Source organism: Macrobrachium nipponense, chromosome 5 (genome assembly GCF_015104395.2).
Source record: "Macrobrachium nipponense isolate FS-2020 chromosome 5, ASM1510439v2, whole genome shotgun sequence".
Taxonomy (NCBI): domain Eukaryota; kingdom Metazoa; phylum Arthropoda; class Malacostraca; order Decapoda; family Palaemonidae; genus Macrobrachium; species Macrobrachium nipponense.
Window position 1 is genome coordinate 53,164,036 of NC_061107.1, and position 23,252 is coordinate 53,187,287.

Genomic DNA, 23,252 nt, shown 5'->3' on the forward strand with positions numbered 1-23,252 from the left:
TTAAGGTCTTTCTGACATTTAGATAGGAAACCGCTTTGGTCTCCAGAGGTCTGGACAAAGTGTTACTAGAATAGGTTAAACGTAGTTAGATACGTTAATAGTCAGTCTTCTTACGAGAGTCCGAGGGGGTGCTCTCGTAGGCTAGACCTTGGACCATAGTGTCGGCGCTCGACAAACAGAGGATCACAGAGGACTTCGGCTCTGCACGCCGCTACTTGCACCTCCATACATGAGAGGCTATGAATAGCCACATGGGAGGATCGTCATATTCCTACACATCCCAGAGCTCTGGAGGATCCAGCTGGGAAGAAGTAGACGACATAGACAGTACTGACTCGACAGACGATCGAAGTACTCTCCAATACGTCCTGCACCGAAAGGAATAACAGATCAAGTGAGTTTAAGTTGCATAAGGGTACTAGATAGATTAGTGAATGAGTTACCATCTATACGGTAGTAAGAGGCGGGCAAGAGGATTGATCCCTCCCCCTCTAAGTGTTGTTAATCGGGCTAATTCAGGTGTTCAGGGGATGTATTGCAATATGAAGTTTTCATAATAAAACTAATATTGTAATACTCACCTGAACACCTGAATGATTCCCACCCTCCTTCCCCACATCAATCTGAACCAGATAAGCAATTGAGGAAGATAAGAGTAACGACACACACCTGTAACAGCGTTGCCAACCGTCTGGGATGGTAACTCAAGGAAGTTTTTACCTGCAGCGTTGGCAACGCTGACTGTTAAAAACAAATTTCCCACTAGTGGGATGGGTAATTGAGAGTTGTTCGGGCTAATTGGGATTAGGGCTAATTCAGGTGTTCAGGTGAGTATTACAATATTAGTTTTATTATGAAAACTTCATTTTCACTCTTTGTTCTTCTTGTTAAGACCTCTTTCAGTCTAAATTGTGATGAATGCAAAGATTGGTGTCAGGGGAAATGGACAGTTTTATATTAACACTTAGAAAACCAACTTGACAGGCAGAGAAAGGTGGCTACTAGAGCTGAGGTTAGGGCTTTACCAGTCAGGTTTCTTCTCCAAAATTGGATGTGAATTTACGTGTTCTCTCTATAACTCTGACTATCTTTTCCCCTATAGCCAGTCCTCCAACTTTTCCAGTTACTTAATTACTTGACTCCCATTCTTCTGAATGCAATGCCATTGCCAGCCTCTAGTGAATACCGTTGCCCAAATCGGGACTTCTGTGGAAGTCCTGAGGGGCAAAATGAGTGGTGTCCGTGCACGTGCAGTGTTAGTGGAGGAGGTGACTACTTGTCCCACGGATGCTCTTATACAAAGGTCCCTGCCAAGCTCCCCTTGCTTGCCAATCTGGTAGTCCAAGGGAGGTTGGTGGGGTTTGCCCATGGTTAGCTGCTTCCTCAACCAAGCCTGTTGTTTGTAAATCCCAGGACTTGGTGGACAGCCTGGAAAGGTGTCCGTATTCATGTGCAAAGTACATTGTTGTCCAGTGACTCAGACTCCAGTGTGGAGAATGAGTGTAAACTGTGCTTTTCGTATGCATCCAGGTCACCGATAAGGCATGGTTCTTCTGTTGAGTGTGTTTCGTTGCTGCCTTTTAAGTAGGCCAAGGAACCAGAGCAGTCCTCTCCCTTTGTGCATTTTCTGGGAGAGTCCCAGTTGTGTTCCTCATGAGCCTTTGGTGACCAAGTGACAGTGTGTATCTCTGAAGCAGTCTTCTTCTAAGAGGCTGTCTGGGCACCCAGGTTCTGACTGCCCAGTGTCTGAGTGCCCAGTGTCTGAGCATCCAGGTCTGAGCTCCCAGTGCCTGAGGATTCAAGTCTGAGCTCCCAGTGTCTGAGCATCCAAGTCTGAGTTCCCAGTGTCTGAGCACCCAGTGTCAGAGTGCACAGTGTTCAAGCACCCATTGTTTGAGCATTCATTGTCCACATGCCCAGTGTCTGAGCATTCATTGTCCACATGCCCAGTGTCTGAGCATTCAGTGTCCACATGCCCAGTGTCTGAGCATTCAGTGTCCACGTGCCCAGTGTCTGAGTGCTCAGTGATTGCCAAGCACCCAATGTTCAATTGTCCAGTGTCTGTGATCACCAAGCACTCGTGTCCGATCGTCCAGTACGTATCCTGAGCCTTGGCGAGGATTGATGGTTGGCTAGCAGAGAAGAGGGATCTGGGCAAGGCTGCGTTTTGCACCTCTACTTCTCACTCAATTCGACTTATTCTGCTGGGGAAGCTCTTTCCATGGGAGTCTGTGTACTGGCTAGGAGTGCTTGCCTGTGCAGATAAGGCAATTAGGGATGGAACCTTAGAGTTGGCTAATATACTACTAAGGGATCAAGCTCTTCCAAAGATCCTCCCTTGTTTTTGCTCCCTTGGACTGTGGTAATTAGTTCCCACACACTACAGTAGAATGAGAGACAACAGAATTTCAAAAAAAGTTGACCCAAGATCTGCTGGCACAGCTTGCTAAATGCCCCAAGGATTTAAGTTATGTGCCTAGGCTGCCCTTAGTACTAGGACAGTCTCCCCTCTGCTACGGCAGCCCTTTTGAGGTGGCAGAGATCAATTCCAGCCCCATCTGTGCATGAACCTTCGGTCAGTATGACCAATCAAGAAAACGTCTCCCAGACCTGCCCCTTGTAAGTGAGGACCTGGTCCTCTGTGCCCCTGTGGGAGCCAGACTTCCCCATTTTTGGGGCAAATGGGTAGCCAGGAATGTGGAGCCTCAGGTGCTGAAAGTTCTCAAAGAGGGCTACTCCATTCCATTGAGGGAGAAACCTTCCTTAGCATCCTCGCCAGTCAGCTTCAGCTTAACAGCTTACTCTGTAGGCTTGGCGAGGTCTTTGGCCTTGTTTCAAGAGATTGCAGCCCTTCTCAAGAAGAAAGTTGTGGAGGGGTTTGAATACATAAGTGCAGAGGTTTTTTACAGCCGTCTTTTCGTCTATCCTAAGTCATCGGGAGGATGGAGACCTGTCCTGGATGTCAGTGCACTGAATTTTTTTGTTCAGACAACAAAGTTCATGATGGAAACAAACTGATCAGTCCTATCACCCATTCACCAGGGAGACTGGATGGTCACCATCGATATGCAGGACCCCATGTTACAGTACATCTAGACTTCAGGAAGTATCTAAGCCTGTCTTCTAGGGCAGCATTTTTCAGTTTTGGGTCCTGTGCTTCAGCATTTCCACAGCTCAAGTATTTACCTTGTGTTCTTGCCTCTTTGGCAAAGTAGTTACATCTCATGGGGATTGATGTCTGTATTCTGACAACTGGCTTCTACCCATCCCCTCTAGGATAAGATGCACCGAGGACATTCAGAAGATACTTCAACTTGCCCAAGATTTGGACCTTTTAAGCAACCTGAAGAAATTCCAACTGGTCCTGAGTTTTCGGGCTTTTCCATCCCACCAAAGATTCAAGCCTGTGTCTAGAAATGAAGAGACTTTGCTCTTGCCTGTTCTGCTCAGCCAACGATTGAAGGACTCTTTTGGGCACTCTCATCCAGAGAAACTTCGTGCCTTTAGTGGGACTACACACAAGGTTGTTGTAATTCTTCCTTAAGGCAAGTTGTCAAAGGAAGACTCTTCCAGACTGTTTGTCTTCCCCATCACTCCCAAAATCAAGGAGAACCTTCGGTGGTGGCTTGCTGAAGACAGATTTTCAATAGGAAAGTCGCTGCTTTAAACAATATGGAAGTTTCTGGGATGTGGTCACAATCCCAAAGGAACCTACACATCAACGTGAAGGAGCTAAAGGTGATTCATCTGGCTCTCCAGTCCTCAATAGCAACATTTGATAGGACAGTTGTGGTCCATTCAGACAGAACGACCTTGTTAGCCTATATCAGGAACCAAGGAGGGACTCCTTCCTATTCTCTGTGCAAAGCAGCAAAGGATCTCCTCTCACTGGCACAGGACAACCACACCAGGGTTATCACCTGCGCTTCATTCAGGGCAAGTTAAACGAATGTTTTCCTAGCTTAACTCTTCGTCAATGCTACAATTATGCAATCTACCGACTTGTTCATATTGCTCTGCTCTTCTTGTATAATCCAGCTTACGACTACAGGAAAACCACAAAACAGACTTAAAGCCCATAATATACAACCCAACTACAAGAGGGCTCTCTCTAACCATCCATATCAAAACACCTCACTCGTTCCAACCATTGTTTTTCATTCTTTCCCTCCTGCGGTTGCCATCTTGCATCTTATGATGTCACTTCCCATGATGTTACAACACACATGGTTTCACTTAGATATATATTAATCACACTTATCCTCTCAATATTTTCTTCAGAAGACCCTGCTTTAGTCAATACATCAGCTATTTGATAATTTCCTTTGATCCATCTCACCTCCTTTATTTCTCCAGGTTCATTGTTTCTCTTATTGCTGCAATATAAATTTTTAATACCTTACTACATACTTACTCCAGTATTTGACTTTACTGCTGTCAATAGTGTTTACTATCAGTATCAACCAATGCCTCTAATTTTCTCCCTCCTACTATCTCTTCCCACAAATGTTTGAAATATGTCCATCCTTTTATGGCTTCCTGCTATTCTGGGTTTGGTGGATTTCCATCATATGCAATATAAGCAGCTGGACTCACCTTCTCACTTCAGTCCTTCACCCACCTCCGCCCAAGAGGATGTCTGAGGTTTATTCAGACGAAACGTCCGGAAAGAATAAAAAGAATAGAAAAGAAATAGAATTTAACATAAATTCTACAATTCTATCTGTAATAAACTCTATGGGATATACCCGCAAATTTGACTACCCCAACTGAAATTTTTACCTAATTGAGATATGTCAACCTTCAGTGCGTTGCTCACCAGTTTAAGCAACAATCAGAAAGCAATAATTAGAAAAATAGAGGAGAACCTGTATAAAATTAATGCAGCTGAGGCAGCAATCACTTTTAATAAGACATGTTTAAAAGAGGGTTTACTTCCAGCATATCCTATATACATACTTAAAACTTTTATTTTCTAGTTTTCCTACTTGCAATTTCCCTTTCAGTTCCCCAATTCTTTATTCCAAAAGAATATGTTAGGTTTAGATCTACTTCTCTAGCTTTTTTGCTTCTCCACTACTTTTACCACTTTACAATACCATGCCTTTGCTGCATCCTTGAGCCCTTAAATGGTTTTCTTAGATTTCCATAATCCTCTACAACCATCTTCACGAGGTGGTTTTAAATGCACTATGTCCTGTTGTATTTCATCACCTTGTAAATATGCAGCTTTTATATCTAATGTACAACAATTCCAATCTTTCAATTTTATTATTGTCAAGCAAAATTTAAAAATTTCAGCGAAGCATATAGGAGTGTCTGTTTCCCACTTAGCCATTTCTTCCTCAAAACCTCTAGCTACCAGTCTTGCTTTACAAAATCCTTCGACCCCTTTTACCTTTTCAGTTACTATTTATATTGTAGGTATAGTATTTTGTCCAACATCATTCACTTCCTCACATACCTTGTTTTCTCTCCAACTTTGTACATAGTTTTTTCTTTAGCTTCGATTTTGCTTCTGTTTTCAAATCTTAGCAAAACCTTTTCTTCATCTTCAGTTTTTTATACATGAATATAATCTCTTAAGTTAACCCATCCCTTGTCACCTGACTGTGAGTCTTGCACATTGTACAAATCCGCCCAAGATTTGCTTTATCTTTTTCCTGCAAGACTTAATATAGTCTATTCCTCTATTTGTCCTGTATCATTGTTCATAGCCTTAACTCTATTTCCCTTTTTGAATTTGGGTATCTCCTCTAACAACTCACCATCTATTACCTTCCTTTCCCCTTTATTTTCCTGTGTTTTCTCTGTCAAATCTCTTTCTATACAGCCTCTTCTGTGTCTGCATTCCTTTGAAGCATAGGATTCATCCTTCATAGTACTTATATGTAATGACTATTTTAGGTATCTTTTCTTTCTCTGGCAATAGTTTTTTGAATCCTAGTAACATATAGGTTCTAGCTATACTTTTGTTAGAGAATCCCTATATTTAACATCTACCATTTTACCTGATACTCCCATTCATTTTCCTTTTCTTGTATATAATATCTCATCTCCTAATGATGCTGCTTCAAATTTATGTTCTCTGACATTTTTGTTGAAAGCAGTTCTTATTTTATTACTACACATTTTTGATAAACACTTCTCTGACCTTATGCATTACAGTCAGTGTATCCCTTACTATGCTTTCTTCCATACCTTTCACTCCTTGCAGGACTTGAACTCTCTTCTATTAAATTTGGCAAGGAAGGGTTTTTCCAAATACTAATTGGTTAGGGGAGAAATCACTATTTATTAAGCAGTTCCTAGCACTCACTACCCATCTTAATGCTATGGACCAATCCACTTCCTCATCATCTTTCATCTTCCTTAAGCTTTCTTTGTTTATGCATTCTGTCTTTTCACATATTCCATGGCTCCATGGAGATTCAGTTGCTGTGGCTAATACTTTATTATTCCATCTTTCTACCATCCTCCTTACTTTGTAATTTTGAAATTCTCCTTGTTGTCTGATAATATTTGAGAAGGCATTCCAAATATAGCAAACCACCTATCAAAGAGCATTTTTTTAATAGTTTCTGGTTTCTAGTGTTTTATCCAAAAAGCCCGACAATACCGTGCTGCCAAATCTACCATTACCAAGAGTGACTCACTTCTGTCACTCCCACATCCATTGCTACAACTTCAATAAATGTTTTACTCCAAGAAAATCTGACTTCTGGTTTGGCTGGGTTTCTTTTGTATCTTTTACATACTCCACAACTTGCAATAAGGTCTGTTAGTAATTTTTTTATTTCCTCCTTTTCTTTCTCAAACCATCACTTTACTGTGTTCTTTTAGCTTCCATATTTTATTTCCACTTCCATGACCAAATTGTAGATATAACTTCATCATTGCAATCTTAATTTCCCTTAGACACTTTCCCCTCCATCCCTCCAGTTAACAATTCTTCTACCTTCTTAAGTGTCCCTTCTTCTCTTTTCTTAACTTTACCATCATTTCCCCGAATACTTCTATTATAACACAATTCTCCTTTAGATTTATGTATAGTCATACCCATTTTACACATGGTTTTCTTACCTTTTAGGCACAATACATCACCCTGCAAAATTTCTGTCTTCAAATAAAACTTTTCATTTCCAATATCATGGGTATTTCCATCACTCCTTTCAATTTGTATGACTCACTGAAATTAAATACTACTTGATTAGACTCTTTCCTAGTATCATTCATTCTCCTCAACTCTTCCTAATTCAAACCCACGACAGTGCATGCTAGTGACAATTCCCCACAAACTGTCAATTCACATCCTCTATCAAAAACTGCATCAATCTATTCCAAAGATTCTTCCTCTGTTGTACTAACTTTGCCTATATAAACTTTGTCTTTTTCTCGTCCATTTTCTGTTTTCTTCTTATTTTGAAAATTCTGAGGGCAATCCCTAGCCCAGTGCCATTCAATTTGCATATTGTACATAATGTTACTTTCCCTTCTCCATTTATAGGATTTCTTCCACCTCTACCATGACTCCATTTTCCCTGATATCTTTGTTTTCCCTCTCCTCCAAAGTTTGCATAGCCTTCTGATCCCCATCATTCCCTCTCCTCTTCAACTTATCCTCGCCAACCTTTATACAGGCCCTGTATTCTGTAAAGCTCGTACAGTCTCTTCTCCAAAAGTTTATCTTTAGACCTATCCATTTTTTAACTGAACATGCTTTGCTACCATTTGAAGTTTTTTTAACTTAACTCTTCCTAAATGCTACAATTATGCAATCTACTCACCTGTTCACGTTGTTGTTCTTGTATAATCCAGCTTACAACTACAAAAAAACACAGACTTTCAACCCGTAATATACAACCTAACAACAAGAGAGCTCTGTAACCATCCATGTCAAAACACCTCCAGGACTGGCTGAACTAGGATGTGTACACACCTTCCCACCATTCAGTATGGTGATGAAAGTCTTGAACAGTTTTGTGATACACAGCAATGTGTCAATGACTCTTGTAGCCCCATTTTGGCTGCAGAAGGAATGGTTTCTGCTCTGATAGTTTTTCAAGAAGAGCTGCAGAAGTAATTGCAAAGTGTAGGCGTCAGTCTTCCGCTAAGGCCTACCAAGTAAAGTGGACAGTCTTTTGTAGCTGATATTGAAGGCATGACACCTCATATAGTAAAACTTGTCTGGCCGAAATTGCAGACTTTCTAATTTTTTTTAGGTCATCTCGGGGAGTAGCTACATCCACCATCAAAGGTTACAGGACTATGTTAAACTCAGTTTTCAAACATAGAGGATTAGACCTGCTTACAAATCAAGACATGAGTGACCTCATTAAGTCCTTAGATACTTCAAAGAAAGAAAAGTCAACTTTGGTTGCCAGGAACTTTCCCAGAAGACATTGACGAAAAAGGCTCTTTTTAGTTGCCTTGGCCACGGCCAAGATGATTAGTGAGCTTCAGGCCCTTGAATTTAAGGTAGGCTTTTCTCAAGGAGATGTGGTCTGCTCACTCACTTTAGGATTCTTGGCAAAGAACGAAACTCCATCCAATCCGTGGCCCCGTTCATTCACCGTCAAGAACTTAGTTGATATACTCAGACTAGTAGACCAGGAGAGAGCTGTGTATCCAGTAAGAGCATTAAAACACTATTGAGTGGACTAAGGGGATCAGACAAAACCTCTGTTGCTTGATCAGGAACTCCTTCACTGTCCAAAAATGCTTTGGCTTTCTTTTTGAGGGGTGTAATATGCGAGTCACACTCGTGAATTCAAGAGGACGTTCTCCCCATTTTTAAAGTAAAAGCCTATGAGATATGGGCAGTTGCCACTTGGTTGGCTTTAAACGTAATCTTTTGTTCTCCACGATCCTTCATCCACCTATTGAAGGTGCATATCATTGTTTGCTTTGTATTATTTATGTGATGTTGAAACAGCGTATGAAAAATGTAGTACCGTACTTTAGGTCCATTATCTGTGGCTGTCATGGTGATGGGGGAAAAAGGATATGAGGTATTCCTTCTATTTCACTATCTCCTTGCCTTGACACAGGTTAATGAGTTGTTGGGAAGCCTGGAGTACCCACCAGTCTCTGTTTTTATGGATTTGTAATGATTATTTTTATGCGTGGTGCGGGTAAAATTTATCTGGTCAATTTTTTGTGGTGGTAGTGTTCAGGGCAAGGGCATTTGTTTTAGACTGTTAAGCTTTGGCAACCATCAGAGTACTCCTTCGTTGCAAAGTTCCCACTGAAGTAGAGGCGACCCATGGCTCTACCGCCACGCCACTGCAGGTTGAGATGAGCACCAACCAGAAGCAGTATCTACCTGCTATAGCTCTCTCACCAGGTAAGGTTACAACAAGCATTTCAAATTCATCTCCATCACTGAGTGTTTTTGAGTAGTATTATGTTCGGTATCCCACCTTCTCTGTCGATGTGGGGATTCAGCCACTGCTGATTATTTGTTAAGTTTACTTATTATTAAAAATGACGAGTTTTTACGTAAAATGTAAAATTTTATTTTTATATACCTTGACAAAATGCTTACACAATCGGAGTCTCCCTCCTCCCCTCTCTTGGAGTACCCACCAGTCTCTGTTTTTATGGATTTGTAATGATTATTTTTATGCGTGGTGCGGGTAAAATTTATCTGGTCAATTTTTTGTGGTGGTAGTTTTCAGGGCAAGGGCATTTGTTTTAGACTGTTAAGCTTTGGCAACCATCAGAGTACTCCTTCGTTGCAAAGTTCCCACTGAAGTAGAGGCGACCCATGGCTCTACCGCCACGCCACTGCAGGTTGAGATGAGCACCAACCAGAAGCAGTATCTACCTGCTATAGCTCTCTCACCAGGTAAGGTTACAACAAGCATTTCAAATTCATCTCCATCACTGAGTGTTTTTGAGTAGTATATGTTGGTATCCCACCTTCTGTCGATGTGGGATTCAGCCATGTGATTATTTGTTAAGTTACTTATATAAAAATGACATTTTTACGATAAAATTATTTTATATATACTTACCAAATGCTTACACAATCGGAGTCTCCCTCCTCCCCTCTCTTGGACATAGGGCACAAACGAATGGAGCTCTTTAGCTATGTTACACCTATTCTTCCCTGAAAGTGGGAGGTGCTAGTTACCTACACCAAAAACAAAAGAACACTACCATGAATTTGAGATTTTGAGCTACCTGTACGTATGTAATTATATTTGGTAAGTATATATAAAACCTTATTTTTTTATTTTTTATAAAAGTGTCATATTTCCAAATATAGCTGCATGAGGTGGTCCCTCTTGCAAAGGTACATTAGTCACAGTGATCTAGACTTTGTATTGTTCAAGATATTGAAGAACTGTTTGCAGTTAACAGGCTGTGGTAAAGACATACAGACAAAATGTCATTTCATACCCTTTGGTCTCAGATGTCATCAGTCAAAAGCAGTAAGGAATTGGCTAAGGATTTGGAAATGATAAAGTGATCAAAGATTAATATTTGGTGTCAGCCTCCAAGATTCCACCATAATGCCTTGCATGTATTGCTGTGTGTAAGAATGTAGTAAAAGATCATGCAGATATGCAGTGGAATATTGAAATTATCTAATAAATCTTTTATTTTAAAAGAGCAGTTTTTAAAATAAAATACTGTACTGAATTTCCGTTTTCCCTGTAGTTTATTGCTTTAGAAATATGTAATTTCAGGTAGCAAGTCTTCTAGAATACAAACAAGAAAATGCCTCAAATGATGTCTTAACAGAGTATGGTATGGCTGATGTAGATATTTCAAAAGGTTTGTATAGATAATTTTTTTAAATGCTGTGCTGTGCATGCACCTAGTAGAATAATTTTCCAAATTATTTTATGTTACTTTGTCATTTCATTTTGTTTCTGTTACAGACCTCCCCACTTTATAATTATTAACTGATATGGATTCTTTAAGTCAAGATTTAACAGTGACTTCTTTTTCCCTATCTCACTGATATTTGGTCATTGTCTGTACAGTAGATAATTTTTCATTGCTCTTGTTATCTTGTAAGACATTCAACATTCTAGTGTTAAGACCAAGCTTACGACTTCCCCCTTATCCTCTGGTCATTTTGATTTTTATCTTTTTATCTTACTTTTATAGCTGTCGTTCTAAATGAATGTCTGCTCATTTCTCTATTTCTGGAGGTGTTCCGTAGAGTTCTCCAGTCTGATGATTCAACCATCCATGTTTCATTCTTCTAATTTTGTCCATGTTATGTTGTTTACACACCATCTGGTCTCTACCTCATATTTTAATTCTAGTCTGAATAAGGATCTCATACATAAAGGATTATTTTTACTTTTTTATCTCTGCATCTTCTCCCATCCAATTCTTTAGATTAATTTGAATGAAATTTCATTGAACCTCCTCATTTCAGTCAGCATTTTTGTTGATTAGGTTTCTTCAGTTTTTCCTTGGAGAGATCTGATAATTGGAATAGCTAAATAGATACCTGCAAAAAATGAGCTTAATGTTTATCTTCATCCCAGTTATTAACCCTTAATGGATGGGGTAATAAGTCAGTATGCAACACCCCAGGCCGGATAAACTTTGATGTTGGCCAATTTAAGGAAAAAACGGCTATAATTATAGCTCACACAATATCAAAACGGATAAGAAATAAAATTAGTAATAAATTCTGAGCATATTTGTTGTAAACTATTTATATAAATTTACTGAGAACGAAGATGCAGTAACATTTTTGGAGTTATACATGTTTTTTCTAATATTTCTTTGCACTTTTCTTTGCACAATTACATACATAACTGGCATACTATTATAAAAAGATAAGAATTAAAACCAACAGCATCCCTTGGTACATTTATGAGCAAATTTACAAAAATACATCTTGTGAGTCAGAAGGGCACTACATCCTCCCTTGAAGTCAAGAACCCAACTAAATCTCTCATGAGCTGTCCAGTGGATTTTAGCCAGTCTAAAACTTGCCATTAGTGAATTTATGGGCTATAGAAGTATGTATTGGCACCTCTTTCCCACATGATTCCCGCAAATCGATGGCGCGTAATAATGTTACTCACCATGAGTCACTCCGTCATCCACCCAAAACCTGTTATTGCTACTTGTGAGCCTGTCGGTCCATTAAGGGTTAAAGCTTTGTTTCCCCCATTTGTCAATATTTAGGTAATTGCTCTTATGTTTGGGTGTTTTATTTTTTGCTTCCTTGTAGATACTGATAAATCCAGAGGCAGGTGATTAGATCAACAATTTCTCTATTAAATTATTGTTGCAACTACTACTTCAAGCCAAGCTGCAACTCTAGGTGGAAAAGTAGAATGCCACAAACTTCAGTACCCCCATAAGGAAAGAAGCTCAGTACATAAAGAAAAAATGATAAGTAAAGAATTAGCTATGCTAGAGACAAAGTAAAACATATACATAATAGAAATAAAAAAACAAGATAAATAGCAAGATGAATAAAAAAAATAACAAATGAAATGTAGAGTGAGATTCATGTCAGACTGCTTAGCTAAAAAGTATTGGCTCTAAGTTCAACTAGAGGTTTTGGAAGATCATTTTGCAATTGGGACACAATAGGAATAAAACTTATAGAAAACTGCTTTGTTTATCAAAAGAAAAATGAAGATTGTATCACAGGCAGTCCTTGAGTTACATCAGGTTCGGGTTACGTTGTTCTAGACTTGCAGCACTTGCCTCAAGGTGCCATTAACTCCAATTTTTTTTACACTGTAAGTGGATTTACAGTGCTGTCACTCGGATGATACTTACAGCCCTGAATTCCCATTACAATAATGATTCTTTGGGTTAAGGTGATTTTTGGCTTACAGTACGCCGCTGGAGACGGAACTCCAGCTGTAAACCAGGGACTGCCAGTAGATAGCATGTCTACTACTAATTAGTGGATAATATAGTCTGGGAAGATCTGAATTCAAATGATGGTCTGAATTTTGAAGTATTTTTTACAGCTTTCATAATTAGCTAATTGAACAATGGTACTACTTATTAATATCAAGATCAGTTTATGATGCAAGTCAGCTGGTGAAGCCCAAATGGGAACAACATCCAAAGAATGGAATAATATAAGGATTAGAGCATTTCTTCAAGACAGACAAACTTCCAAATATCTTGAAAGGTTTATCAACGTAATGATTTTCTTATGAAGGGTAAGAAGAGATAAATATGATGTTTCTCAAAAGGAAATATCCAACTCAATTTTGAGTATTTTAGATGAGTTGCATGTAGTTAAAGGAACAATGTCAATGAAATGTTCCTTGGTGGCGGGTGGACATCTGATGTCCTAGACATGCCAATAATTATGTTGATAGTTTTGTTAAGGTTTCACTTTATCCTCATGATTTTGCAGCATGCACTATTTTACATAGTCTGCATTAGCAATAAATTTGATTTTAAAGGCAAATGATGTATACATTTATAAAATTTAATGGACCAACACTGCCCTTGGGGACACCGGAGAACGCATTCCTTTAGTCACTAGTGCCTATCAGTAACTACTCTATGGAATCTGTCAGTTAAAAATTCTAAGATAATACATGAAATGGCCCATAAACTGCCATGTGACTAAGTTTAAAAAAACAGGGTTTCATAACCAAAATCTAGGGATTTCTATGTGATACTGGAAATTGAAAAAAAAGAGGATCACAAGCACCTACTATGGGTGTCAGAGACAGTGCAAGCATGTTTTTTGGCAATATTTCTATAACGAACACTCTTATCAGAACGAGATTTTGCTATAGTGTATTACACCCAGTGCCGTAATTTATAAGGGTATTGTGAATCACTAATCATGAAGAATAACAACATTTGTCCTTGTGCCAAGAGACAAAAACTCAATTACCCAGAAATGGATAAGAACACAGCAGTAAAAAGCTCCACCTACCCTCTCCCCCCACCTCCACCGCTACCCCCGTCCTTCTTCCTTCCCTCACCTTCCCTTCTCTCTCTCTGAAAGTTTTTTCAGTTTAAACTTATTTTCTATGATTTTTCCATCTATCTATCTATCTATCTATCTAATAATATACATTGTATATTTCTAACAATCCAGTCGGTTGTTAGCTGCCAGTTGACTGATTTATTTATGCATTGATTTGCTCATCTCTCTCTGAAAGTTACTTCACAGTTGTTACCTGCCTATTGACTGATATATTTATACACTGATCCACTCCTCTCTCTCTCTCTCTCTCTCTCTCTCTCTCTCTCTCTCGATCCCTTCTTCTCTCTGTTCTCCTCCTCCTCCTTCTTCTCTCTCTCTCTCTCTCTCTCTCTCTCTCTCTCTCTCTCTGTGTGGTAGTGGTGCCTACTGTAAATGGTTATTAGAGTGAGAGATATGTGAATGTATGGTGGAGCAGTAAAATGATAAACACTATGATTTATGGTAGAGCGACTATTATACTTGTGGTTGGTTACCTTCTTCGTAATCCTCAGGGTATCAGCAATATAGTACTTGTATTACGAAGGTGAAGAAGATATGGCCACCATGGAACATAACTGTTGGCATGGTTGCAGAAATTCGTTTGTCACACAACTTTTCAACTTTTTTAGCAGTGAAAAAGCTGCCAATTGCCTTCAGATTGGTGTGAATAGGTAACTGGTTATAGTTACTTTGTGTTACAAATAAAAATTGAGCCTTTCTACCAGACATTCATTAGAGTTAAACCCTTAATTATAGTGATGCACACATAACAGTCACTTTACCATAAATCATAGTGTTTATCATTTTACTGCTCCACCATACATTCACATATCTCTCACTCTAATAACCATTTACAAGTAGGTACCACTACCACAGAGAGAGAGAGAGAGAGATGAGCAGATCAGTGCATAAATAAATCAGTCGACTGACATCTAACAACCAACTGGATTGTTAGATATATACAACAATGTATGTTATTAGATAAATAGATAGATAGATAGATAGATAGAAAAATCATACAAATTAAATTTAAACTGAAACAACTTTCAGAGAGAGAGAAGGGAAGGTGAGGGAAGGAAGGACAGGGGTGGCAGTGGAGGTGGGGGGAGAAGGTAGGTGGAGCTTTTTACTGTTGTGTTCATATCCATTTCTGGCTAATGGAGTTTTCGCCTCTTGGTACAGGGACAAGTGTCTTTATTCTTTACAATTAGTGATTCACGATACCCTTATAAATTACGGCACTGGATGTAATACACTAAAGCAAAATCTTGTTCTGATATGAGTGTTTGTTACAGCGTTATTGCCCAAAACGTGCTTGCACTGCCTCTGAAACCCACAGTAGTCGTTTTAGCTTGAAGAATGGGAAATTGAGTTTCATATTTACCCTCCTTAATGTCAAACACATCAGCCATAAGGATTGCCATTTTTTTTAACCATGAGTGACAGATCCATCAGGTTTAAGCACAAGATACGGTTGAGTCTGTACCGAAATGTACAGGTCTGAAAATAGCACACATTCATGTTCCTTTGTTTTACCAGAAAGGGTTTTCTATAAATAGTTTGTATTCATTTTCAGCTGAAACAAACTCTGAGCCACAACTCTTTTATCTTTACAAGTTCCTTCTTTTTCTCTTTTCCAAAGATAATATTTTGAGTTTCCATTAAGTTTCAGAGAAGAGTTCCTCCTATCAAGGAACCCCTCTTTCCCCTCAGTGGAAATATGATATTGTTAAACTACAATAAAGTTTTGTACATACTTACCTGGCAGATATATACTTAGCTATAGTCTCCGACCTTCCCGACAGAATTTCAAATCTCGCGGCACACGCGACAGGTAGGTTAGGTGGTCTACCTTACCCGCCGCTGGGTGGCGGGTGTACGAACCAATCCCCCTTGCTTGTCAGATTTTTCTCTTCCACCTGTCTCCTGAGGGGAGGCTGGGTGGGCCATTAATCGTATATATCTGCCAGGTAAGTATGTACAAAACTTTATTGTAGTTTAACAATATCATTTTTGTACAGATATATACTTAGCTGATTGGCACCCTTGGTGGAGGGTAAGAGACAGCTAAAAAATACAGGGTAAGAAGGGAAACAACTAATGTTGTAGGATATAAAAACCTTGGTTCTCACCTTTTCAGGATGAAGACTTCATAGATACTGTCTCTGAGTCTGCATTGCCTGGAGAGCTACAGCTAGGACGTGACCTGTTGCTGAAAGACTCTTGGATCTACCACTGGGATATGTGATCCCCTTCTGTGGTAGAATCCAAGTCTGATCCTGTTAAAGGGACCTTGTCCGCTTACATAACAGATCCTTACCACTACCTCTGCAAGGAGCCAAAACCCACCAGACCACCTAACCAAAATACAAAGGGTTAATACTACGACAAAAAGAGGTGCCTCCTGCACCCTCTTTCAGACAACCAAAAACACAAATACAAAATATAGGGTAACATATCAAATTAAACAGGATAAGTTTCAGCTCCCTGCCCCAGCACCGAATCCGCCGATACGAAAGGACCCAAGGCGAAGCATTTATCATACGTGACTTTTACATCACGTAGGTAGTGGTTTGCGAAAACCGACTGGCATCTCCAAAAAGTCGCCTCCATCAAGTTCCACACAGACATATTTTTCTTGAATGCAAGTGAAGTTGCAATGGCTCTCACCTCGTGAGCTTTCACTTTCAGTAGTTTAAAATGCTCTTCCTTGCAGGCAACATGTGCCTCTGTAATAAGACTTCTCAGGAAGAAGGAAAGAGCATTCTTCGACATGGGCCGAGTGGGGTCCTTTACGGAGCACCAAAGCACATCTTGATTAGCCTTAAGTTGCTCCTTCCTCTTAAGGTAATACTTCATAATTCTCCTAGGGCAAAGAGTTCTTTCAGGCTCTTCCCCTACCAGAAAAGATAAATCACGAACTTCAAAGCTCTTGGGCCAAGGACGTGATGGGTTTTCATTCTTTGGAAGAAACGAACACACCATAGAATCTTCCTTAAACCCGACATTGCCCTCAATAGCATGGAGCTCACTCACCCTCTTAGCTGTAGCTAGGGCCATAAGGAAGAGAGCCTTCTTCATCAGGTCCTTGAAAGAGGCTGAGCCAGGTGGTTCGAATCTAGACAATCCAAGGAATTGTAGAACTACGTCTAGATTCCAGTTCGGTACAACATGAGAACGTTTAATGGTTTCAAATGATCTAATAAGATCATGCAGGTCCTTATCATCGGAGATATTTAAGCCTCTATGCCGAAATACCGCCGCCAACATACTGCAGTATCCCTTAATAGTTGATACAACAAGATGACACTCTTCTTTGAGAAAAATTAGGAAATCCGCAATTTGGGTCACAGAGGTACTGGAAGAGGAAATGTTCTTCCTCTTGCACCATCGTCTGAAGACATCCCACTTTGACTGGTATACACGCAAGGTGGAAGGTCTCCTCGCTCTTGCGATTGCTTTAGCAGCTGTTGCTGAAAAGCCTTTCGCTCTGACCAGACTTTGGACAGTCTGAAGCCAGTCAGACTGAGAGCGAGGAGATTTTTGTGGTACCTGTCGAAGTGGGGCTGTCTGAGTAGATCGCTCCTTAGCGGGAGCGATCTTGGAAGGTCCACTAACCATTCCAGTACCTCTGTGAACCATTCTTGGGCCGGCCAAAAGGGAGCGATTAAGATCATTCTCGTTGAATCGGACTCTACGAATTTCTTGATGGTTAGCCCCAGGATCTTGAAGGGGGGAAACGCGTAGACGTCGAGTCCGCTCCAGTCTAGAAGAAGAGCATCTATTGCTAATGCCTCTGGATCCGATATCGGAGAGCAGTAAGGATCCAGTCTCTTGTTCTTCGATGTGGCAAAGAGGTCTATGTGTGGCCTGCCCCACAACTTCCACAGGCTCTGGCATACATCCAAATGAAGGGTCCACTCTGTGGGAAGGACCTGATCTTTCCTGCTGAGGAGATCTGCTCTTACATTCCTTTCTCCCTGCACGAACCTGGTGAGAAGCTTGATTCCCCTTTTTTCTGCCCACAGAAGAAGGTCTCTTGCTGTCTCGTACAGGGAGAAGGAATGCGTCCCCCCGTTTCCTGATATATGCCAGAGCTGTAGTGTTGTCCGCGTTGACCTGCACTACCGATCTTCTGACTTTGGGCTCGAAAGCTTTCAGAGCCAACCACACAGCCATCAACTCCTTTCTGTTGATGTGCCAGGCTACCTGGTCCCCCACCCAGGTACCTGACACTTCGTTGGTTCCCAGAGTCGCCCCCCACCCCGTGTCTGACGCGTCGGAGAACAACACCAGGTTGGGGGTCTGGGATTGAAGAGACAGTCCCTTCGCAGAGAGGTTGGGATCTGTCCACCATAAGAGATGTTTCTTGACATCCTGGGATAACGACAGGGAGAACGTCAAATCCTGAGAACGACGACTCCAATTCCGATGAAGAAAGAATTGGAGCGGTCTCAGATGCAACCTTCCTAGGGAAACGAATTGCTCCAGCGAGGAGAGCGTCCCCAGCAGACTCATCCACTCCCTCGCTGTGCATACTTCTTTCCCTAAGAAGGTTGTTACTCTCTCGAATCCTCGGGCTATCCTTTCCTGAGAGGGAAAAGCCCGAAAACTCAGAGAGTTCATCTGTATCCCGAGATATACACACTCTTGTTCGGGAATTAGCGACGACTTCTTGAAATTGACGAGAAGTCCCAACGCCTTCGTCAATTCTAGAGTTACTTGCAAGTCCTTCAAACAACGATCTTCTGAATTGGCCCTTATCAGCCAATCGTCGAGGTACATGGATATCCTCACCCCTTTCAAATGAAGCCATTGAGCTACGTTTCTCAAGATCCCCGTGAACACTTGAGGGGCCGTCGAGAGGCCGAAACACAGAGCCCTGAACTGAAAAATTTTCCCCCCCATCATGAATCTGAGAAACTTCCTCGAGGAAGGATGGATCGGTACATGGAATTAAGCGTCCTGCAAATCCAAGGAAACCATCCAGTCCCCTGGACGAAGTGCTGCCAGCACTGATGAAGGTGTTTCCATCGTGAACTTTTTCTTTTCTACGAAGAAGTTCAGGGCGCTTACATCCAACACCGGTCTCCATCCCCCTGAGGACTTCGGAACTAGGAAAAGGCGGTTGTAGAAGCCTGATGAACGATGGTCTGTCACTAGTTCGATAGCCTCCTTCTCCAGCATCTGTTCTACTGCTAGATGGAGAGCTTGATTCATGATGGGGTCTCTGTACCTGGCCGTCAACTCCCTTGGGGTGGTCGTCAAGGGAGGTCTTGTGACGAAAGGGATGAGGTAACCTCTCCTCAAAATCGAAAGGGTCCAAGGATCCGCACCTTTCTGGGCCCAGACTTCCGCAAATCCTAAGAGTCTGGCGCCCACTGTTGTGAAGGCCTACGACCTCTAAACGTAGAGGTTCTGGAGGAAGAAGCCCCTCGAAAGAGTTCTCGAGCACTTGACTTCTCCTTCTTAGCCTTGGTAGGGAAGGAAGGGCGAGGTTTTCTTGCCGACTGGGCCAAAAGGTCCTGGGTGGCTTTAGCCGAAAGCGATCTAGAAATGTCCTGAACTAGATGTTTTGGGAACAACTGAGTGGACAGAAGAGCAAACAGCAAAGAAGACCTCTGGGCGTGGGAGACCGACTTCGTTAAGAAAGAACAATAAACAGACCTCTTCTTCACGATCCCGGCCCCATACAGGGAGGCGATTTCACTCGCTCCGTCTCTTACAGACTTGTCCATACAAGACAAAACACACATGAGATCCTCCGGAGAAAAAGACTCTGGCACTTCAATCTTCTTGGCCAGGACTCCCAACGTCCAATCAAGGAAGTTAAAGACCTCCAGCACTCTGAACATGCCTTTCAGCATGTGGTCTACTTCATTCATTGCCCAAGTCGTCTTTGTAGAGTTAAGGGCAGCTCTCCTCGTGGAATCTACCAGCGCCGAAAAATCCGAATCAGCCGAAGACGGTAGACCCAATCCCAAGGACTTTCCTGTTTCGTACCAGAAACCAGCGCATCCTGATAACTTCGAAGGAGGGAACGCAAACATTGTTTTCCCTGCTTCTTCTTTGGAAACCATCCATGAACCAAAACTCCTCAGTGCCTTCTTCATCGAAAGAGTTGGCTTCATCCTCACACAAGAAGAACTCTTCAACCGCTGTCTTCACTGTTGAAAAAAGTGAGTGAGGAGAAGGAGGAGCCGTAGGAGTAAGGGAATCCCCAAATACTTGCAAGAGCAGCTCTGTAAGTTTCTTGTAAGAAGACACAGCAGCAGAAGTGTTTGGTTCCTCATCAGAACCGTCTAGTACGTCTTGTCGAGGAGAACGCGGAAGATCCTTAGGTGACGAAGGGGTCCTAGTACGAGCTGAGCGAGAGGTTGGAGAGCGCCCTCTCGAAGAAGAGCTCAAATCCACAGGAGAACGATGAAAAGATCTGGATTATCTACAATGAGACTTCCTCTTCGAGGTAGACGGAATCTCAGCTGAAGGAGAGGTAGGGCTCCTACCCCGAGAAGACCTGGATACATCCACAGGACGCTTACGAGGAGGCGAGCGCCTACCAGACTCTGTGCGCCTATCCTGAGGCAAGCGGCTGCCAGGAGAAGAGCGCCTATTGGGAGCAGAGTGCTTGCGCGGCTCTCTATTCTTGTCCAGTTGAGCACGATCAACGGAAGTTCGACTGGAAGGAGAAAAGCGCCTACTAGGAGAAGGCTGCTTGCGAGACTCTTGACCTCTTGACAAGTGGATAACAATCAGGAGAAGGGCCCTTCAAAGCTAACGAGCGCCTATCTGGAGAAGGGCGCTTGCGAGGTTCTTGGTGCCTACCAAGAGACGAACGGTCAGGAGTAGTGCGTCTAGAAGAGGGAGAGCGCCTACACGGAGAAGGGCGCTTGAAAGACTCTTGTTGTCTGCCCCGAGGAGAATAATCAGGGGTAGGATGCCTTAAAAGCGACGAGCGCCTACTAGGAGATCGACGTGCAGTAGGCTCTTGGCGCCCGCCTTGCGGGGAGCGGCTAACAGCTGGACGCCTATCAGGCGCACAGCTCCTACCAGACTCTTGACGTCTGTAGGGAGAGAAGTCACTATCAGGAGAAAAACGTCTATCCGAAACTCAAGGATAGCAACATCCGGAAGAAGAACGCCTACTTGTAGAAGGGCGCCTTCTAGGTTCTTGAGGCTGCTGAGGAGAAGTCCCACGCGAGGGAGTCGAAGAAATAGCGTGATGTGCAGGCGCAGAGCGCTTACCGGAAGCGGGAATCCAATCTGGAGAAAAAATTTCTTTCACCATAGAGCGTCCGACCGATGTTTGGCGCCTTGAAGCCGAAAGAGAGCCAGGAGAGCGGGGGCGCTCATGTGAGCCCTTACCTTCATACGAAAACTCCTCATATGAAGGAGACCGCCTAAAAAGAGGAGAACGATCCTCTGAAGAGCAGCGCCTAGATCTCTTGATCGGAAGAGAAATGTCTTTCTTCCTACGCGATCTAAAGGCTAGAGAGTCTGCCAGCACCGTGATCTGAGCTTGAAGTCCCACAAGTACTCTAGTAGGCGAATCTTGCTGTTCTTCCTCGGAACCAGGCGCAGAACGAGGGGCGTGAGAAGAAGAACGATCGCAGGATCTCTTGGGTTTCTTCGCCTCCAACGACGATTCTTCCGGGAAAACTTCCGGACTAGAAGCCAAAGGACTGCAGGGAGCCTTCCAAGCCCTCTTCAATGGGCGCGACGCATCCAGGGAGTTCCAACCTCTCTTCGGAGAGGGAGACGACGAAGAGGAGAAGCATTGGCGTAGGAGCTCCTTCTTGTAGCGATCCGAGGCAGCCTGGGAGCGTACTTCAGGATCTGCCGAGGGGACGCCTGACTGGTGGGGGTTCTCCCTAGCCCTCTTGCGGCTTTCGACTTTCCTACTCCACTGGAACTGGGAGTCTGGAAGAGGTCTAGACCTAGAGGCACTAAGGAGCCGGTCAGACGCACCCTCCACAACACTGGGGACACTGCACTGATCACTAACACTCTCCTTACCTTCCAACTGACGAATCTTCTGATCCATAGATAGAATCGTGGCTCTTAAAGCCGCCGCCTCCGAAGACGAATCTCCGGCTTCGGTGCGGGGAGCAGGGGCTGCAACTTAGAGAGAAGGTTCTACTTCTACATTAGTATTAGGATCCTTATCCAACTCACTCATTCTAGACCTACTAGAACTTCTAGAGGAAGCCTTACGTACTCTATCACATTCCAACTTCCTAACATAAGAAGAGAGAGCCTTATATTCTTCTTCATTCAACACCTTACATTCACTACAAGGGTTAGCAAAAGAACATTCATTCCCCCTGCATTTCATGCAAACCGTGTGAGGGTCAACCGAAGCTTTCGGCAACCTCACCTTACACCCTTCAATCACACAAAACCTAAACAAAACAGAAGTTTTAGCTACTGAATCTAGGTCCGACATTATTAAAGAAAATCCAAATCAAAATCAAAACGGTCCACAATTAGTGTATGCCAAGCCAAACAGAGCGAATATGTCACCAAAAGAAGTCCAAATTAACTCCAGGCAAGCGAGAATTGAAAAACTATCGAGAGGAACCGACAACAGTTGTTATCGTTCCCGCAACAAAGAAAAATCTGACAAGCAAGGGGGATTGGTTCGTACACCCGCCACCCAGCGGCGGGTAAGGTAGACCACCTGACCTACCTGTCGCGTGTGCCGCGAGATTTGAAATTCTGTCGGGAACGTCGGAGACTATAGCTAAGTATATATCTGACAGGGAAGTTCATGTACAAAACTGTAATACAAAGATTGCATAGTTGAGAAATTGTTACCTCCCATTTATTGCCAAACTTTGGAATTCATTTCTTTGTGTCTACCTGACACTTTAATCTTTTTTCATTGAAGAGAATGGTCTATCAGTCCTTCATGATAAAGCCCCACCTCTCTTCATTTCTTTTCCTTTTTTGTTAGTTTCAAAGGTAGGCCAGAAAAGGGTAATAGGTTGCTCATTTTATTTGGATTTGAACTTTACAAAAAGGGAAAAGTTTTCCTTAATAGAATTCTCTTTCTTAATTATATTATGTCTTGCAAAAAAGGTAGAGAGGTAGGTAAAAAAAAATTAAGTTTGACTTTGGTGGTCACAGGTGGAGATATCAGTGAACCTTTTATGTTACAGGTAACTGCTTGTTTAATATCGAAGGTTTTATATCCTCTTGTGCACATGGACAAGGACGATCAACTACTGATAGACAGTTTTATTTTATTAATTGCCGCCCTTGTGATCCTGCCAAGGTAACTACTGTACTGTATTATCTTATATTTAGGATGCAGTTT

At 42.1% G+C, this 23,252-nt stretch overlaps 1 protein-coding gene across 1 annotated transcript in view; it reads left to right on the forward strand.

Annotated features, from left to right (window-relative positions):
- Window positions 1-23,252, forward strand: part of LOC135215304 (mismatch repair endonuclease PMS2-like) — a gene marked incomplete at its 5' end in the record, with an annotated part of 165,066 nt that overhangs the window by 34,207 nt on the left and 107,607 nt on the right. The window contains 2 exon segments of the mRNA XM_064249863.1: window positions 10,698-10,785; window positions 23,095-23,210. Of these exon segments, the coding sequence (XP_064105933.1) occupies window positions 10,698-10,785; window positions 23,095-23,210 (204 nt within the window).